General features: G+C 40.3%; 1 protein-coding gene across 1 annotated transcript in view; it reads left to right on the top strand.

Annotated features, from left to right (window-relative positions):
- SLC18B1 (solute carrier family 18, subfamily B, member 1) overlaps window positions 1-16,654 on the top strand; it is a gene marked incomplete at its 5' end in the record, with an annotated part of 16,790 nt that extends 136 nt beyond the window's left edge. The window contains 13 exons of the mRNA XM_008948184.1: window positions 1-8; window positions 1,069-1,160; window positions 2,780-2,853; window positions 3,660-3,807; window positions 6,078-6,234; window positions 7,721-7,857; window positions 9,514-9,615; window positions 10,566-10,657; window positions 11,807-11,902; window positions 12,752-12,826; window positions 14,793-14,886; window positions 14,987-15,033; window positions 16,591-16,654. The exon at window positions 1-8 is cut by the window's left edge and continues 136 nt beyond it. Of these exons, the coding sequence (XP_008946432.1) occupies window positions 1-8; window positions 1,069-1,160; window positions 2,780-2,853; window positions 3,660-3,807; window positions 6,078-6,234; window positions 7,721-7,857; window positions 9,514-9,615; window positions 10,566-10,657; window positions 11,807-11,902; window positions 12,752-12,826; window positions 14,793-14,886; window positions 14,987-15,033; window positions 16,591-16,654 (1,186 nt within the window). The remainder of the gene's footprint in view (window positions 9-1,068; window positions 1,161-2,779; window positions 2,854-3,659; window positions 3,808-6,077; window positions 6,235-7,720; window positions 7,858-9,513; window positions 9,616-10,565; window positions 10,658-11,806; window positions 11,903-12,751; window positions 12,827-14,792; window positions 14,887-14,986; window positions 15,034-16,590) is intronic.
- Between the last annotated feature and the right edge of the window lie 1,924 nt (window positions 16,655-18,578).

Here is an 18,578-nt window from a genome sequence, read left to right as displayed (position 1 = left end):
CTACAGAGGTAAGCAAACAATTTATTAGGCTGATCTTCAGATTATTTTTTGCATGTTGAAACTTTTAAAAGGACCTGGAAGACCATGGGACCTTCATGGCTCTATAGTGATAGCCTGATGTTGGGTAGAATCAACTAATCTGTAATGGTGACCTGGATACTGTCCATGAGCTGCTTTAATCTTCCCTGTGGCTGCACAGGACACAGCAAACTAATTACATGAGGTAGAAGTTGAAATAGGTGCTTGGAAAAGTGAAATAGTTTTTCGCCTGGTGTTGCGTAGCATTCTGATAGTAGAAACCTCTGCCCGTGTCCTGACTTGAATTTCAGGGCTTTAGCCACTTGGTGACTTTTTATTTATAACTGCCTGTCTGTTAACTCATGCTGGGCCATCATTCATTGTGTTAAAATACCGGAGCTAGCAACTGGAGGGGAAAAAAGAGTAATCTTTGCTTGTGTTGAGAGAATACAGTATTTAACCTAAAAGAAGAAATGGGGAAAAAAAAAAAAAAATCTATGATTCTATTTTAACTGTAAGATGAAAAAGAAAGTGAATGTGCCTTTGCAGCAGAAGTCCATTTCTTTCACAATCAAGTTGTTCCCAAGTATTAACAAAGAAAAATTATTTTTGATTGTAGCCAAGTAAGTGTATTTTGCAGTTGCATAAGTAAAAAATTTGCCCGGAGCATGTTATAGGGAGTCATGGTACAGTAAAGACAACAAGTATCTCTGTTCACTGCCCTCTCACTGTGCAAGGGTTCAAAGCTTTGTAGCACAACAGCTGAAGTCACCTATGTACAGGTGGTCACCCGTTCAGTAAACAGCACTGTTTCCATTCACTGAGGAATGAATGCTGCTTTTCCCTTGATTACATGCAGCTTAAATAGAAGTGCAGCCTGTCTTTAAATTGCTGTGTTATTACCTTATGAGGTCTTGCTTCCTTTGAGAAAGGAAGTTACTTTGTAACTGCACTAATAGAGCATTAAAAAAAAATTAAATGTACAATGCATGAATGTTATTCACCTCAAGAATTTGCCTCTATGCAGTTGTGATCTTTTTTTGCAGGCAGAAAAAAAAGGTGTCACTAACACTGTCGTTGGCCTGATTTTTGGATGTTTTGCTTTGTTCAATTTCTTGACTTCTTTAATCTTGGGAAATTATGTAAGTATAATTGAAGCTATAACTTATTTCTGTGATGACACAGGTTGGTACGTGAAGATGGTTTTCTAAGGCTGAGGGACGAGATGTCTCTTCAGTAGCACTCTTGCAGGTTGTGTCTACAGTAGCTGGAGCCTGCCCAGTCAGCCTGAATCCAGTCTTGCTAGTACAATTTAAAAATTACACTTCCACAATTCTCAGGGCTAGCATACAGTGGCAGACATGTAGCTGGTTTGTTTCTCTGGCTAACTGTTCCATTGGCTTCAGAGTAATCTGATGAATTCTCCTTTACTGTTACCTCTTTCTCCCATACCCCCTTGTTTTATTTATTGCACTTATGTATTCTGTTTGCCTTTGGCACTCTTCTTAAGATGTTTTGTTTTGTTTTTTTCTTTAGTTAGCTGCCCCCCTTCTCCTTTTCTGGTATGTTGTCTTCTTCTTAACATTTCCTCCTGTTGTGACTCTCTGCTGGTTCCCCTTCTGCCTCATTATACAGCAATATGAGATAAATGTCTCCATTTACTGCAATTTCACTTTCCCCACAGATTCAGGGTTTTTCTCATGCTGGAGAAATTGCAAGTAAATTGTATATAAGTTTGTTTGTATGTTGGAGCACTGCTGTCTATGCATTTTTGGGTAGGACTGCTCAGGGTCATAACTTAAGTTTGGGCTGCTTCAGTTTCACAGTATTGTCTGCCTTTGGCTGGGCAGTGTCTTTGCTGACCCCGTGGTGAATGATTTTTCTCTGTTGGTGAGGTGTCTCACCAAGGTGTCACACAGGTGCCACTGGTAAGTCCAGTCTCAGTGCCTGCGATGACATTTGACTAGAGCACAACTATTCACCAAGTACTTTGCAGGGGAGAGAGAGTGAGCAAGCCATCCTTACTGCAGACAGGTGAGGTGACAGTCCAGCAATCAGAAATCCTGAAGGTTTCAGTGAAACTTGGCAAAATATGGGCTTTAGTAGTAACAGCTGAAATACTGGATCCTTGTTCAGGCCTGAACAAGGACAGTGTCTGAAATACCTACTGTCCTTGGGGGAAGTTAGAGCATGGAATTAGAAGCTTGGATGTACTTTGTGGGATTGAGTTAGCTTTACAGTATGTCTCTTGTGGTCCCTCACCCTGGTAATGGAGTCTGAAATGAAGTAAGGTGGAGGCTTTTCCCTGGTAATGAAGGAGGAAGCCTGAAGCTACCATGCTTCCTATGCCAAAGCTTTGCGCTATTACAGGTGGTGATAAATTTGCTTTAAAATCAGCTTCCATTGACTCTCTTGAGCCATCTCTATGTCAGGTATTCCTGACTTGGCATCACTGACAGTGCTGGAGGGGGGGAATATATTGCTTTTTGTTTTTTTATAATGAGGAATGCTGCTGTAAACTGCTGCTCTGCAGAAGCTGCAGCGTGGTGCTGTGAAATAGTTAATTGCACCATTGTTTTATTCTGAAAACTGGGTTAAGTCACTTAACTGTTTAGAGTATTTTTAGGTTCGCTATTGCATGAAGGCACACTGGCAGGAGCAAGTGCCCATAACATTTTGATTTCTTAACAGTAAATTACTTTGAAAGATTTTTTTTGATCTAGACGTGAAATAATAACATGTAAAAATATTTGCTTTACAGCTTACACATATTGGAGCAAAATTCATGTTTGTGGCAGGCATGTTTGTTTCAGGATGTGTGACCATTCTGTTTGGGTGAGTAATTTCTGTTGGCTGGTTTTGTTGCATTGGTCTTCTAATAATTTTCATCCATGTGAAAAGATAGTCCCAAAACAAAACTGGAAACTCTTGGGCATCTTTTGGGTGTTGGTTAGTACACCTAACTTATTGCTTCAATTTTTATCTAACTCTCGTAAAGCAGAATGAAGACTTCTCCCTTTCAGTAAGTTTCAAAGCCTGTTAGTACTTCGAAAGCAAAGGAGGAAGATTCTACATTAGTTAAATAACTACCATAGTTGATGAACAGCGAGAAGTCTCTCATAGTGCAGCAATAAGGGAACTGTTTATGCATAACATTTTAATTATTCTTTTCTTTAAAACACTGAGTGCAAATGAGAAGCTTTGCTGGGCAAGCATGGCAGATAAGACATTCAGTTTAGCAAAATGAAAGTTTTATTAACAATGAAGGAAGCTTTTATTAGGTAGTTGTAACTCATTGTGTCAGACTCCGTGCACAGTGGCCTGGAAAAGTTACGAAATACAACTGAAGATGGCACTGGAGTTTTTCACAGGTTAGTCTTTTCGTGTTCCTTTTCGCCACCAAAGAAAGGGGAAAAGGAGAAAGCTGCCAGAAATAGTTTGGTAGAGTTTGAATGACCTAAGCAATGTGATTCAAAAAGATGTGGCAATAGAAAGCATTGAGTGTCCTATAACTGTGTCCTTTAATGAGTCTGAAATGATGCTCCAGAGCCTTTAGTAGATGATTTGTTGGATCCTGAGAGATCTCCATTTATGGTTTGACTTTGGTTTTGGTTGGTTTGTTTGTTTGTTTTTTTCCTTAGAATGCTGGACAAAGTGCCAAGTGGATCAATTTTCATTGGTTTGTGCTTTTTAGTAAGAGCAATGGATGCTGTGGGTTTTGCAGCAGCAATGACAGCGTCATTTTCAATCCTTGCAAAGGCATTTCCCAATAATATAGCTACTGTCCTGGTAAGTGCAAAAAACAGTGTTACAGCTGGGTACCTGCAATGTGATAAACTGCCTGTAGGCATCCTAAAACCAGGAGGAGAAAATCTGCTGTCTCACAGAATCATAGAAATAGAGTCATTTAGGTTGGAAAAGACCTTTAAGATCATCAGGTCCAACCATTAACCTAACTCTGTCAAGTCCACTGCTAAACTGTGTCCCTAAACACCACATCTACACAACTTTTAAATGTGTCCAGGGATGGTGATTCAGCCACTTCCCTGGGCACCCTGTTCCAGTGCTTGACAACCCTTTCAGTGAACAAATTTTATCTAATACCCAACCTAAACCTCCCCTGATGGGAGGTTTTCCTAAGATCCACTGTAAATCTCCCCCTCCCTTGTGTGCAGGTATATTTGGAATAGTCACATGTTTGTTTGTAATCTAGGATCATAATCCTAGAACAAATTTAAACCTTAACGTAACTTCAATTAGATATAAATTAAGCAGCATAAGCTGCTTATGTTTTGAGGACAATTGAGTGTTGATGGCAGTAGCTGAAACTAGACTATTAAAATACTAATACGGCTTTTAGTTACTACTTCTACATGGATGGTAAGAATCCATGTGGATTAATAAGTTTGACAAATTCGTTCAAATAGTGTTGATTTAAATGACTGAAGGTGCAAAGCTGAGAACAATTTTGGTTTCATTTTTCTAATCTATAGATAAAAGCAATGTATAAGAAAATTGAGAGCTAGACCTTGAAAGCTTGAGAGGACTATTCCTGGTCATCAGTGATTCAGTCAATCAGAGAGAGTAATTTATTTAGTTGGTTTTTATGGCAGTAAAGAAAAAAAAAAAAGTTTTGTGTTTAACAAAATGCTGCTTTTTCTTTCTCTTCCTTCAGTAAATTCTGGTTGCAACTCAAGTATAGACCTACAGAAATAACCGAGTAAAATTTTAATGAGTGAACAAGTTTTAAGAATATCCTTCAAAACATTTAATAAAATTGGAAAAGTTCATGCTTTTATTAATACTGTTATTGAGCTGTATAGTTACTTCTATAAGTAATATCTATAAAAATATGACCTAACTAGCAGAAAAATGCTGAATTATATCATCAGTGAGGAGCTGGCAATTTCTTTGGAAAATAGGTTATATACTGTAATCATGTTTTATATTTATTTGGTTGGTAAGGTTAAGGTTTCCTGTTAGCAGATTTTTAAAAGTGATTTAAATAAGTAATCTGTTATCTATGTTGTTGGCAGCACAGTAAGCATGATGTATAGCTGAAAAACGTACATGGTGATGAAGGTCACTTCTAGACCACAGTCAGAAACTCTACACAGCTCTAGCTTGGTAGCTACCTTTGTTTAAAATTAGAAAGGGTGCTGTCAGAAGGCATTTCACTTTAAAATATTGGTCTCTGCCGTATTATATATTCTAATGTCTTGTTCTGCATGAGAATGAAAGCTTTTCAAAGACATTAATGTAGAATTACTGTCCTTGAATGAACATGGTGGAGAGTTTTTGCTACTGTGAGCTCTGCTGATGGTGGTAGCAGAGACAGGAGGCAGAGGGAAGAGCTGATGAGTTGATACAAACCACAAGCTGTTCCTTGCTGAAAGAGAGTGCTCTAAGCACTGACTACTCAGGTCTTGAGGCACACGTTGACAGTGGTGACTATGGTGGGGTGGCACAAGATTTAAGTTTAACTGTATTACTGTCCTTTTGAAAATCAGTATCTTATAAAAGATGCCAGGTTATTATGTTATAGCCAAAATAATCTGAGTTCTCCCCATTGCAATTTCATTGTTATTTCCTACCCTTAGTCAGTAAATCCTAACAGTTGTGGAGCAAAAGCCTTAACTGGGCATATGTACCTTATCCAAGGCACAGTGCCCCATATAAGATGGCTTGTTTGGGTTCTCCCCCTTAGGCTGGAGTGTCGTTAGAGGTGGGAGAGATGATCACTTCATCCAGAGTTGTCCTACAGATGGTTTTCATCAGTAGAGTGTTTGTGTCTCCGCAGGACTGTGATGTGTTAGGTGACAGCAGAGTGGCTAATGGTGCAGTACAGAAGCAAAAGACCACTGGAAAATTCCTTTTGCTATCACATTTTATGAAGGTCTCTACTAGTCACTATAGCCCTTAGCAGTGGCAGTGCCTTTTTCTTTTCATTGTCCTGCTGCTCACAAAAGGGGATTGCTTTTACTGTTACACTAGAGTTTCTCAGTGGGTTTTTTTTGTTTTTTTTTTTTTTCCTTCTTACTTTCTTTTTCATTCTTTAGGGCAGCCTTGAAGTTTTTACAGGACTTGGACTGGTGCTGGGCCCACCTTTAGGTGGCTTTTTGTATCAGTCGTTTGGTTATGAGGTCCCTTTCATTACGCTGGGATGCATAGTGTTGGTCTTGGTGCCTGTGAATATGTGCATATTACCAAAATACGGTAAGCACCCTTTTCTCCTGTCTCCTTCATTCACCTTATTTTCACATTTATTTAACTGTGTTTTAGAAAAATACCAGTTCCTGAAGTCTGATACAACTCAGAGGGCAAAGCTCCAGCTGAATTAATCTGTAATCTTGGTCAGGCCCATGGTTTAATGCAAAGCAAAATTAATGTGTGCAGATGGCCTGGAATGAATCCAGCAGTTTATGCCAGTCTGCAAACACTAAAAACTCTATTTGGAAGTCAACTAAGATATTTTTTTCTTCTATCCCTTTAGCTTCAGGGCTTGTAAAGGATCAGTTATGTCTTCTTGGTATCAGCTAACTGAAGAAAAGCTGGAGATAAGTTTTGCCTAAAAGAAGAGCACTTGATGTGTTTGAGGGGTAATGGGGGAAAAAAAACAGAATTACAAGAAGAGCAAAATGGGTTTATTTGTACTGAATGATACAGGATCTGATTAACATGAAAGTGTTAATAAATGATGGGTTTAAGTAAAGTGCTGAAAGTCATATAAATTTGATTAAATTTTATATGGTCCTGCTTTGTCAGGAAGTTAACTTAAAGATACATCTTCACACAAGATTGTAATTGCAAGTTTGTGGTTCTGTTTGTTTTTTCTAGAATAAAACCTATTAACTCAATTTTTTTTTAAAAAAAAAAAAAACACAACTTTTTTTCTCCTAAATATGAGAACCTTGGAGAATAACTTCCTATGTGTTGGCTTTTAGAAGACACTTAAAGGGGTTAACCATGTGGTACTGCTGCTAGCTTCCCCCCCACTTCTCTGAGCTCTGAAATTGAGTGAAGTCACATTACAAGCTAATTGAAATTACATTTAATGTTAGCTTTGAGCTGGTGGATACTAATGAGTGAACTTTTATAAATTTATATATAAAAGGACCACATTCAACTAATGAAACACCAACAGCATGAGGAAGAAAGCCCGCCTTAGAAATTGCATCTAACCATAACATCTGAAAGAAGCTTCCTGTCTGTAGTGCAAACTGAACACGTAGGAGACCCAAATGACTAGTTGCTTAAAAATTTGGTCAGATCTCAACTGATAAATACTGTTTTTCTTTATTTTGCTTTCAAGCGTGTTTCTCTGTTCAGATATGAACAGTGCGTGCATGTGTGTATGTTGGTTTACGCTGAGATGTATCCATGAGATTTTCGTTATATAAGGGCAGGCAGAGAAGTAACTGTATTTTCACATCACTGGGAATAGTATATGCTTTTGTTTTTTTCAAACTGGAGATTTCAATGTAGGACTCTAAATTGTGTGCTTTTCTTCTTTTGTTCACATATCAAATTTGTGGTTTTAATGTAAAAACAGTATAGTGCATAATACTCTACTGTGGACTTTAACTTACTAGGTAGTAGAACTAGAAAAAGGGAAATACTGATTTTTCTAAAGCAAGAAAATCAATCATGAGCCTACGCTTCTGAAAATAATGCAGTTTCTTCCCCTTTTCTCTCGAAACAGATTCGGTACCCAGCAAGGACTCCTTTTGGAAGCTCGTTCTTCTGCCGAAAGTTTTACTACTCTGTTTTACTATATTTTCTATAAGTGCATGCTTGGGCTTTTTGGATCCTACAATGTCTCTATTTATCCTAAAGAAGGTAAGACCTGTTAACACTGCGAAGTCTTGACTAATTGGTTGTAAATGTGGTTTAAACATCCTAAAGAAAATTAAGCCTTATCCAGCTAAACTGCTTTAATTTAATTTGAAATCATAACAGTTACTTGCTTTCAACAGTACTGACAAATTGCTGTTTCCGTTGACGCCATCTGTTGCCACTGGGTCTTGGTAACTTTAAGGAAATGTAAGGCCTTTAAAAATGTGCTTCTTCCACTTAATTTTGCTTTCAGCAACAGAGTACCTTCTATGAACAGGACATAGCAGCTGGGTTTGTAAACGAGGGACTTTTTCCTCCTTTCTGAAAGCAAATTCTGTAAAATTCAACTGTTGCTGACAGTGTTGTATCTTGCTGTGGACATTTATTTTCAGGGACATAGATGCTGGAGCTCTGCCTTCTCTTACAGCAATGCCAAAATTAAATTGCTTGCAGCTATGTAGCCTGCCAGCTGACTTTTTCACTTACTCATTAAAAAGGCAAATGCCATTTTATTTAGTTAGCGTTTATTTGTTTCCTCCTTAATTTTATTTATTGATTTTCCCCGTGGTATTTAAGGTAATGAATTTGAAGTGAACAATTTAAGATTCTGTTCCTGTGCTAAATAAAGCAATGCTTTTTGAGTGGCTTAGTTATTAGCTGTTTTCCAGGGAATAGCATTTCACAGGTGGTTGTGCTCCTACTTTTTGTCTGTCTAGTCCAGTACTTAGAGCACTCATCCAGGGTGGATGAGACTTGGTGCTAACCTCTTCCATCAGTGGACGTGTGAATATACTTCTTCCACCACCCAGGAGGGACCTATAATTATTCCAGTGCAGAACATTGCACGCTGGTGTGGCTCTTCTGCTTTCCCTCTGCTCTGTGCATACAGATATTTGCTGTGAAAGGGCTGTAGCCTTCTTGGCAAGTGTTCTAACCACCAAATTAGAGTTATTATCATATGCTTGCATATGGCAAGGAAACTGAATATTTATGTAGTCCATCCCACAAGAAACATCTTGGAATGCCTTCTAACGGGTAGTTGAAACACTCACTGGAGAAACTGTTATGCTTTTGGTTCATTGCATGTTTTGTTTCAATACAGAAGTGTAACTCTGCATTAAGAAAATTTAGACCTTGGGGTATTTGCAAAAAGCCTCTCGCTCGTTATCCTAAAAATCCTACTTCAGTTCCAAAGCCAGAGTTGTGTGTTATAGCATTATTTACCCACTGCTAATCAATGTGTCTTAAAAGTAACTGCAGTATTTCTGCTTTTCCAAGTGGAAAGAAACCTGATGTTTGGAGAGGTAAAGATTAAGTCCATCTAAATTTCAGCATCTGAACTGTCTGTTTCAAATGTGCCAGAATCCAGTGTGCTGGAGTAGGGACAGAGCATCGTGTTTCCTCCTGTGGTTATTTAGGCATTGACTTTGAGTGCAGTTATCCCAAGTGTTTTCACTGCACACTTGGGAATGGAAGGAAGGAAACTGGAGCTCTGCTGATGACTTCAAATACTTGAAAAACCTGTGTATGGTATCAGTAAAATATTTCAAGTCATGCATTCCAGTATTTGGACCAAAAAGATAATTCTTGTATTGCTATGAGTGTAGCATGTACAGTTTGATGTTCTGTTTTATGCTTTATTTGTCTTCTTTTCCGTAGTTCAAACTCCCAGCTGGTTACGTGGGCTTGGTATTCCTTGGTTTGGCACTCTCATACTCCCTGTCTTCTCCCCTCCTTGGACTCTTAAGTGACAAACTGCCAGTGAGTACTTCTCTTGCTGTTTCTGCAGGGTTGGTAAAGCACTCTGTGCATTTATTTAAAACTCAAGGAGGTCCCATATCGAAGTGATGGATGTGGGCCCGGTCCTGTAAAAAGGGGTCTGTCTTTCAGGACCTTTCAGGTGCACCGAGTAGTGCCAACTTAAAGGTCTCTCTTGCAAGGTCCAGGTAATACAATGATGTCCAAAGTAGTAGAGGATGTTGGACAAGTGTCCTGTGGCTGAAATGTGTTGAGCGTTTCTGGTGAACTAAGCACAATCTATTTCCAGCCTGTATGGAATGGAGAATGGGCGTTATCCATGCTTCTGACCACATCTAATTTTATTAGCTTTTGAGAAGAGTGGTGAAGATGCTCCAATTAGCTGTATTGACTTTATCTCTTAAGAAGTGTAATATCCAAATTAGATCAGCACACTGACTGGCTATGGTTCTCCAGCTCTTAACTGCACCATAGAAAGAGAGTTTGACAATTATATACCTAAAACTGCCTGGTTGACAGCCACTGCTAATTGTTTAAGGAAGCCTACACTTTGAATGCTGTGCATGAAGGACAATGGTAGCTTCCTGACATTGTTTTTTCCTGGTACAAACTAATAAAGACCTTTGTACATTGTTTCTTGTACTAAGCAAGAGCAAGACCTAAAATACTTTGCTAATGGAGAAGCACTGTTACTCAGTATCCTGAGGAAACGTTTGCATTAAGCAGCTGCTGCCAGTGATTGCGTTGGTGGTGAGGAAACATGAATTCAGTGTTTCTTGATGGTGTTGAGAACTGGTAGAGAAATTGTGAATCCTCAGTTTGTGTGTAACAATGGTCTCTACATGAGCTGTAGTTTTCAGAGGATGAAGACTTAGAAAACGGGTATTAGAAAAGATGAAATATGTACATTGCAAATTCACATCTTTAAATGACCACTTCCTTTTCTTTCACAGTACCTCAGGAAGTGGCTGCTGGCAACTGGAGGCTTAATGACAGCACTCTGCTTTTTCCTGTTAGGACCTGCTCCTGTACTGCACATTGAAAGGTGCAGAAGTGCCTCTTCTTGACCACGTCCCTTTGTGTGATATTTTCATGATAGCCATCATGACCATAGTCCTATATATCCACAAGTCTATAATTAGCACCTTTGACCATGAAAGAGATTTATTTTTTTTAACATGAGACTATGAACGTAAAGCAGTGGAACTGTCTGAAAATAGTTTTTACAGCTTGGTAAAATAGATCCTTTTCCTTTGCTTTTTAATGTTATTGTGTTTGTTCATGTTAATGTGTGTGGTGGGAAGAAGGCTAGTTTTTATTTTCCTCTCTCCCCAGTTGTGTGGCATTTCCAGAGCAGCAAAAAAAACGTTCGCTTTCTGTCTTATTTTTTTCAGTTTTCTCTATATCCTCAGTGTTTTTTATTTAGGGGTTTTATTTGCATGCCTGTGCAGCAGTACTGATTTTTCTTCTCTATATATATAGTTTACTGCGGAAAATTCCAGACTTTCTCTGCAGCTAGCTAAGTAAAGACAATGTCTGTTGCACCTGAACACTGCATTGCTGTATCTCTCAAGTTAATTCACAGGAAAACACTCTGCTGCATGTACAAAACAGCTGTACTGTCCTTTTGTCCTAGGTTATATACTCTGTTACAGGCTAATTTTTAAAGATCATACCTTTGAAACTGGTGAGATCATACATTTGAACTGATGAGAAAAAGAAGTCAGTAAAATCTTCAACATTCTTTTCTTTAGCTGAGTCTATTTGTTTATAACAGGTTGGTCTACAAAATTTAAGCTGCAGAATCCTTCCGTTGTCCAAAAAAAAAAAAAGCCAAGCCCAGAGCTTGGACATATGTATTGTCTGTTTACCTCTTCTCTATGTGCTTGTCTAAAATGAACTGCATTCAATAAGGAAGTACTTAATGTGACCAGAGGATTTTTAGATTCTTCTACAAAGTCTTTTTTTAAGCATAGAACAGTTTGTTGGGGTGTGTTTGGATTTCGTTTTGGTTTTACACCCTCCACCCCCCTCAAGTCTTACCATTCAATTAAAGTAGAATTCTTCTTGGCTTCAAGAAAGCTAGTTTTCTGGTCAGTAAGGGAGAGCTCATACAAGAGCCTTCAGTCAAACAGGGTCCTTAACTTGAAAAGAGTCTTCAGCAGCTAACTCTTTTTAAATGCCTCTTTTTCAGTCAGCTGTGGATGTTTGTGCTAGTGCTGGTGTTGGTTGGCTTTTCCCTTGGCATGTGTGCTATCCCAGTGTTTCCAGAGATACTGCAATGTGCATAGTAAGTAACTCAGTCCAACACCTCTTTCATGGTACTGACAGTAGGAAACTGCAACTGATTGTCAGGGGTGCATATGAAGTGGTGTTTTGGTGTGGCTTTTTTTTCCTCGCTTTTTGGGGCAAAGGCAGTGAGTAAGACTTAAATACTTCACTACTCTCTTGTCTTAGTGTTTTTCTAACTGAGCACACCAGTCATTATACTCCAAGTATAATTTTGTAAATGTCTACCTCAGTACTGTGAACACACTGAAAAGACTTTGGGTCTTCAATCGTGGGGCAACCTGTGTTTTATATACATAGGATATATTTAAACTTCTGAGGGTAATTTATTTTATAGCATTGTAAATAGCAGTTTTCACTGGATTTTCAGACTGTTAGCTTTAACAGCAGCACCTACAGGAGTCATACTTGCTCAGAGTACAAGGTCTGTGATGTGGCTTGACAGTAATTACCTAGAAGGATGTCGATGTACTCTTACTAGTATGTTCCTCTTGGAACAAGGTCTTTGATCCTAGAGGTCTTTCCAACCATAGTTATCCTTTGGTTCCTTCCTAAAAGCCATCTGCCACTGTTATTATACTTGCTGTATGAAACATGGACAATGAGCAATGTTAGGAATCTTACCTGGAAGACATTCAGAGATGAGGAATAGCACCACAGTCCTCTAGGGAGACAGCATAGAGGAAAGTACTGGGTAAATAGATCTGATTCCACTGTATACTTTTGCTTGTTAACTCTTTATGTTGTGTGTAAATAAAAAAGGAGGGGAGAAAAAAAATCTCTGTAGGGGTAAGTTATAGATTGAGACAGTAATGTATTGTACTACTCTAACTGGTCTGTCTTGCTGCAGTGAGAATGGATTTGAAGAAGGTCTGAGTCTGCTGGGACTGGTGTCTGGGCTTTTCAGTGCCATGTGGTCCCTTGGGTAGGTGTACAGTCATTTTTGTAAGCTGTGAGTGTTTGATTTCTCTACACTGTTGCTGTGAAAGCTTGCTGCTTTACAACCAGAAGTCTTGCGTTGCAGTCATTGTGTTAATCAAAAGGTGAGCATATTAAAACAAAGTTTTTTGCCAACAAAAGGAATGGACTCTCAACTTGCCTTCTTTGAAATGTATTGTCCTGCACATCAAAAAGCTGCAGTGATTCACTGGAAGCTTGCGCTTCTGTGTTGTCAGTTTTGCTGTCTCTGAAATAATTAATGATTAATACAGAGAAAGGTGGACCTTGGTGTTTTACAAAGCTAAGTCCACCCACATGGAGTGTGCTGGAAGTTACATGCTCCTGACTAATTCTGGTCTCCCTTTTTCCACATTTCCATCTTTAGTCTGGGATAATTTAGGGATATTTAGAATCATTTCTCTTACAGCCACAGCCATTGTGTAAGGTCTGTGTTTGTGAAGCTTAGCAGAGTGTGTCTGTGTTTATTGCCCAGTGGTCATCACAGAAATTAATGAAAGCCACTCACACTGGCTGAGTGACCCTTCAGAGTTGTCACTCCCTGCGAACTGACAGAGTTCCCCTATTGGCAGCCACTTCCAGGATGGTTTTATATTTGTCCTTGTAGTCCTCTGTGGCTGCAGGTGGGTTTCAGTGGTACAGATTTGCACTATTTTTTCCAGGCTAACTGAAGTTCTGTATTTGACATAGGGTTCAGTACAGATATAGGTAGTATAAAGTTGCCAGACCCCAGTTCTAGGCCATTATCAAACCTCATTTTATTACATGATTTGCTTCCAGGATGTCTCTGTAGTTTTACTCAGTTTTGTCTCTTTCTGTAGTGAGAGACCATATAATGCAAGAACTTTGATCAAGTGACAGCAGCTACCTAACCTTTCATGGCGTGAAAATGCAGAGCAGTTACATACAGCTCAACCCTGTAGTGACTGCATCTGTCGCAGTGTAGCTTCCTGCAAGCTTATATCTATCAGTCTTTTGTCTCAAAGTTTGGAAGGCTAACATTTTGAGGGATGAGAGTTGAATTTTTTTTTTTATGCTAGAATTGACTGGTCTAGATGTTCTGTTAGAACACAGTCCTTCATGGGTCCTCTGAGCCATTCCAGATAGAGAAGAGTGCACTCAGGTTTCTGGTGTGGATCCTGTCCTCCAGCTGAGGAGGTGTCATGGCTGAAAGCTGAGGAGGTGTCATGGTTGAACCCCAGTGAGCAATGAAGTGCAACAGAGTCACTCACTCACTACCTGCCCCCAGTGGGATGGGGGAGAGTATTGAGGGGGAAGTAAAACTCATGAATTGAGACAAAAGCAGCTGAACAGGACAGAGGAAAGAAGGGAAGATAATAATGGTAGAATGTGCAGAACAAGTGATGCACCATACAATTGCTCACCACCCACTGACTGAGGCCCAGGCAGTCTCCGAGCCAAGGTGTCCCTCGGCCAAGTCCACCCAGTTCATATACTGGGCATGATGACACACGTTGTGGAATGCCCATTTGGGTCTGCTGCCCTGGCTGCGTCCCCTCCCAGCTCCTTGTGCCCCCCCAGCCTCTGCTGGCAGGGCGGTATGAGGAGCTGAAAAGTCTTTGACTTAGTGTAAACGTGGCTTAGCAACTACTAAACAATCTGTGTGTTATCAACATTATTCTCATCCTAAATCCAAACCACAGCACTGCCAGCTACTGGGAAGAAAAGTAATTTTAATTCCAGCCAAAACCAGGACAGGAAGTATCTAGTCAGGTGTGTTCGGGCTATGGCAAACAAAGAATTAATACTTACTGTGGGTTATAAGTTAGGTATGTGAAAGAAAATCTGTTTGTTGGCAAAGGAGAGAGAATCAGTGGAGCAGGGCCACAAAAAGCAATAAAAAAGTTCTCTGAGAATATGATACATTATCTGTTTTGTTTGGGATACTGATACCTTATTCTGATTTGTTGTAGAGCATTTGCAGGTCCCACTCTTGGAGGATTTCTAAATGAAAAGCTGGGTTTTGAATGGGCCTCTGCCATCCAAGGAGGATGGGCATTGTTAAGTGTAAGTAATTACACATTTTTTGCTTTGTGTATCTATTGCAATTAACAATAATCTTATGCAATAGCTTGTATTACAATTGTAATGGACTGTTCTCTCCAAGGGTCTTGCAACGGGAATATTCTATATCACTGAGGCAAAAAGGAGAAGGTATGCTGAGATATTTATTCTTTATTTTTATTTTATAGCTGTATGAAGCAAACCTTTGAAAGCTGTGCTTCCATTTCTTCCATTTTTTTCCTCGGTACCAACCTAATAATGAATGACAGTAGAACTTGATAACAATAATGAATTTAAGCAGTAGAAATATTGCTTAGATACTTTGTCTGCGTGCTTTCTTAGATCACTGACCTAAACAGAGACCTAAACCAGGCAATACCTGTTCTATACAGGTAAGAGGACTGTTGTATTAATAAGAAAACCCTACTCATGGTTCCTCCAGGAGAGTGTCTGTAAGCTGGAATTGACGGGATAGTCACATCCAGAGAGTAGTGGTCAACAGGTCAGTGTCTGGATGGAGATCAGTGACAAGTGGTGTCCCTCAGGGGTCCATATTGAGACCAGTACTGTTTAATATATTTACCAACACCACAGTGGGATTGCGTGCACCCTCAGCAAATTTGCAGATGACACCAAGCTGTGTGGTGCAGTTGATACAGTTGAGGGTTAGGATAGCAAGCAAAGGGACCTGGACAACCTTGAGAAGTGGGCCTGTGTGCACCTTCAACTGTGTGAGGCTCAACAAGGCCGAGTGCATGGTCCTGCACCTGGGTCAGGACAACCCCTGGTATCAGTGCAGGTTGGGAAATTACACTATTGAGAGCAGCCCTACAGAGAAGGACTTGGGGGTACTGGTGGTTGAAAAGCTGGACATGAGCTGGCAATGTGCACTCACAGCCCAGAAGGCCAAATTTGCCCTGGGCTGCATCAAAAGAAGTGTGGCCAGTAGGTTGAGGGAGGTGATTCTGCCCTTTTACTCCACTCCAGGGAGACCTCAGTTGGAGTACTGTGTCCAGCTCCAGAGTCCTCAGCACAGGAAAGACATGGGGCAGACCTGTTGGAGTGAGTCCAGAGGAGGGCCACAAAAATGATCAGAGGGGAGGAACACCTCTCCTGTGAAGAAAGACTGAGAGTTGAGGTTGTTAGCCCTGGAGAAGAGAAGGCTCCAAGGAGACCTTATTGTGGCCTTTAACTACTTAAAGAGGGTTTAAAAGAAAGATGGGGAGAGACTTCCTCGCACTTCCCACTAAGACAGGACAAGTGGTAATGACTTTAAACTAAAAGAAGGTAGATTCAGAATAGATATGAGGAGGAAATTTTTTACAATGAGGCTGGTGAAACACTGAGACAGGTTGCCCAGAGAGATGGTAGATGCCACATCCCTGGAAACATTCAAGGTCAGGTTGGATGGGACTTGGAGCAACCTGATCCAGTGGAAGATCTCCCTGCTTATTGCAAGGGGCTTGGATTAGTTCACTTTTACAGCTCCCTTCCGACCCAAACCATTCTGTGAGTCTCTGCAATAATGGGTATGAAGGCAATAGTGATTGTGGTTCTGTGCAATACTGGGGAACCAAATCTAGTGATCCACATGGCTTTTTCCATGTAATGGGTGGCTTTTCTTGCTATAATGTTAGTATGGCATAGAAATATCTAGAGAATATTAATCCTGTTTCTGTCCTCTTGTTCTTCTCCTTGTGCAAACAGGTCCAGCCTGCAAAATCCTCCTGATAATAATGAACAAACTCATCTGGTGGGCAGTGAGACATAGCCAGACATACTTTCAATGCTCTGTTTACTATAGCAGTTTAACCTGGTGTTGACATGAGTGGACTTAACAGTGTTTCATCGTTTTAGAGCTGGGCTGCATGATCCCTTAGTGAACAACCAGTTGTGGTTTAGTTGTAGCCACATCGCAGTTTTGAAACACTAAACACTGACTGCCTTTCTTCTGGAAATCTTCATGTGCATAGGCTGAAGAGATGAGTAACCCTCAAATGTCAGCCTGTTTAACTGTGTTCTATATACAGTGCACCACTGTATGTGAAGAGGTATATTTTCAAGTGTCTGGTTCCTGTACTTGAGCCTGCTGTGCATTATTCTTGGATAAAGGTACTACTTTGCTACCATGATTTTCTGTATTTTTTTAAAGAAAGTTCATTATCTTGTGATACTTTAACTGGTAACATAAAATACTGAAACAGAATCTGAAGTGACAGAACATTAAGCACATTGTTTTCAATAAAGCAATTATTTTTTCCTAAGTTTTGTGAATTTTCTTAAACGAGTCTGAAAGACTTGGTATCTACCAGCACTTAGACTATTTTGAAAGTCTCTGAAAATGGGAAGCAAAGGTAATGAAGAGTAAGCATCTCTACACAGAACTAACTGTTGGAGACTTGTTGTCGTGTCTATGTGTCTATACATACATGCATGGACATGTATGTATTTGTATTACATGAAGACACAGTTTGAGGGGGGTGAGATCTATTTTACTAATAAATGCCAGCTGGAATGTTTGTCCTGGGAGACAAGGGCATGTCTGGCCAACTCATACCAGACTTCTTGACCTCAGTTGTGAAAGTCTTTTAATTTGTCCTTGATCCCAGAACTGGGTCCTACAAGGGGTTTCCTGTGGTACCCATTTTTCCATAAATAAGAAAAATGGTCTAGTTCTAGCAATTTCCAGTTTTTCTTGTGGGTAGGTACTGGAATTTACATGATAAATATTTGGTTTATGCCAGAGTTCTTTTTGGGGCACTAGCAAGAAGAACTGCTGTGGCAGCCAGCTGAACTGAAGCACTGGGAACCCTGGGAGCATCCTGGCAATAGCTCTTTTCCCTTTTGTATCAGGTGTTAGACTTCACAGAAACCAGGAACATGCACTTCAACCTGTTACAAAATGCTGACCCTGCAGTGCTGCTGAGGGTGAGAAGAGCTGAGCAGACCAGAGGTAGATGTGAGCTGCAGCCTCTCTGTAGGCATGAGACTTAAGCTTTTTCGGGGGAATGACTTGTTCGTTTACCTGACTTGTGCTGTTAGGACTTGAAGTGGCCAGGATTACCAGAAAGAATACATGTCATTGAAATTAATGAGCTGTCCTGCAGCGTGTGAACTTCCGCAGAGCTCCAGCAGAAACTGGACAGCTATATGTAACCCCTCTAGCTTGCTGGCAACACATCTCCCCTCTTTATTCTTTCATGTACACAATGGAGGCAAAAGAAACCTGAAGAGGAATCCTGGTTTCCAGATTTTTTCAAAACAGTTCACAAGCATGTCCTCCTTGCTGGGATTATCCAGGGTTCCTGGAACCATGGTTAAAGCAGAGTAGTGTGATCTCCTATGGGAAACCCAGCAGTCCCCTGGCTCTTGCTGTGCCTGTCTCACAGGGTGGCAGGTTAGAATGCCCATTGACCATTGCCAACACAGTTCTGCAGTTAGGGAAGTTGTCACAAAGCAGGGACTGTGCCAGATATAGCCCAGCTACATTTGGCTAGATCAGAGCTGCCCTGAGCTGGGGTGGCACAGGCTGTGCCTGTGTGGCAGCACCAAGCTCGGGACTGGCCACCTGCCTCCTGCAGCCCTGCTTGAGCCCCACACCCTCAGGTTTGGCCAGGAATGTGTCCGTGCTGGTCTTTGCTGAGATTTTGCAAACTCTGGCTTGTTTTCCTGTTGTGAGCCATGTTGCTACAGCG

This window comes from Merops nubicus, unplaced genomic scaffold (genome assembly GCF_000691845.1).
Source record: "Merops nubicus isolate BGI_N331 unplaced genomic scaffold, ASM69184v1 scaffold16209, whole genome shotgun sequence".
Lineage (NCBI taxonomy): Eukaryota > Metazoa > Chordata > Aves > Coraciiformes > Meropidae > Merops > Merops nubicus.
The sequence above is the reverse complement of the archived record's forward strand: the minus strand, read 5'-3'. Positions and strand labels throughout refer to the sequence as shown.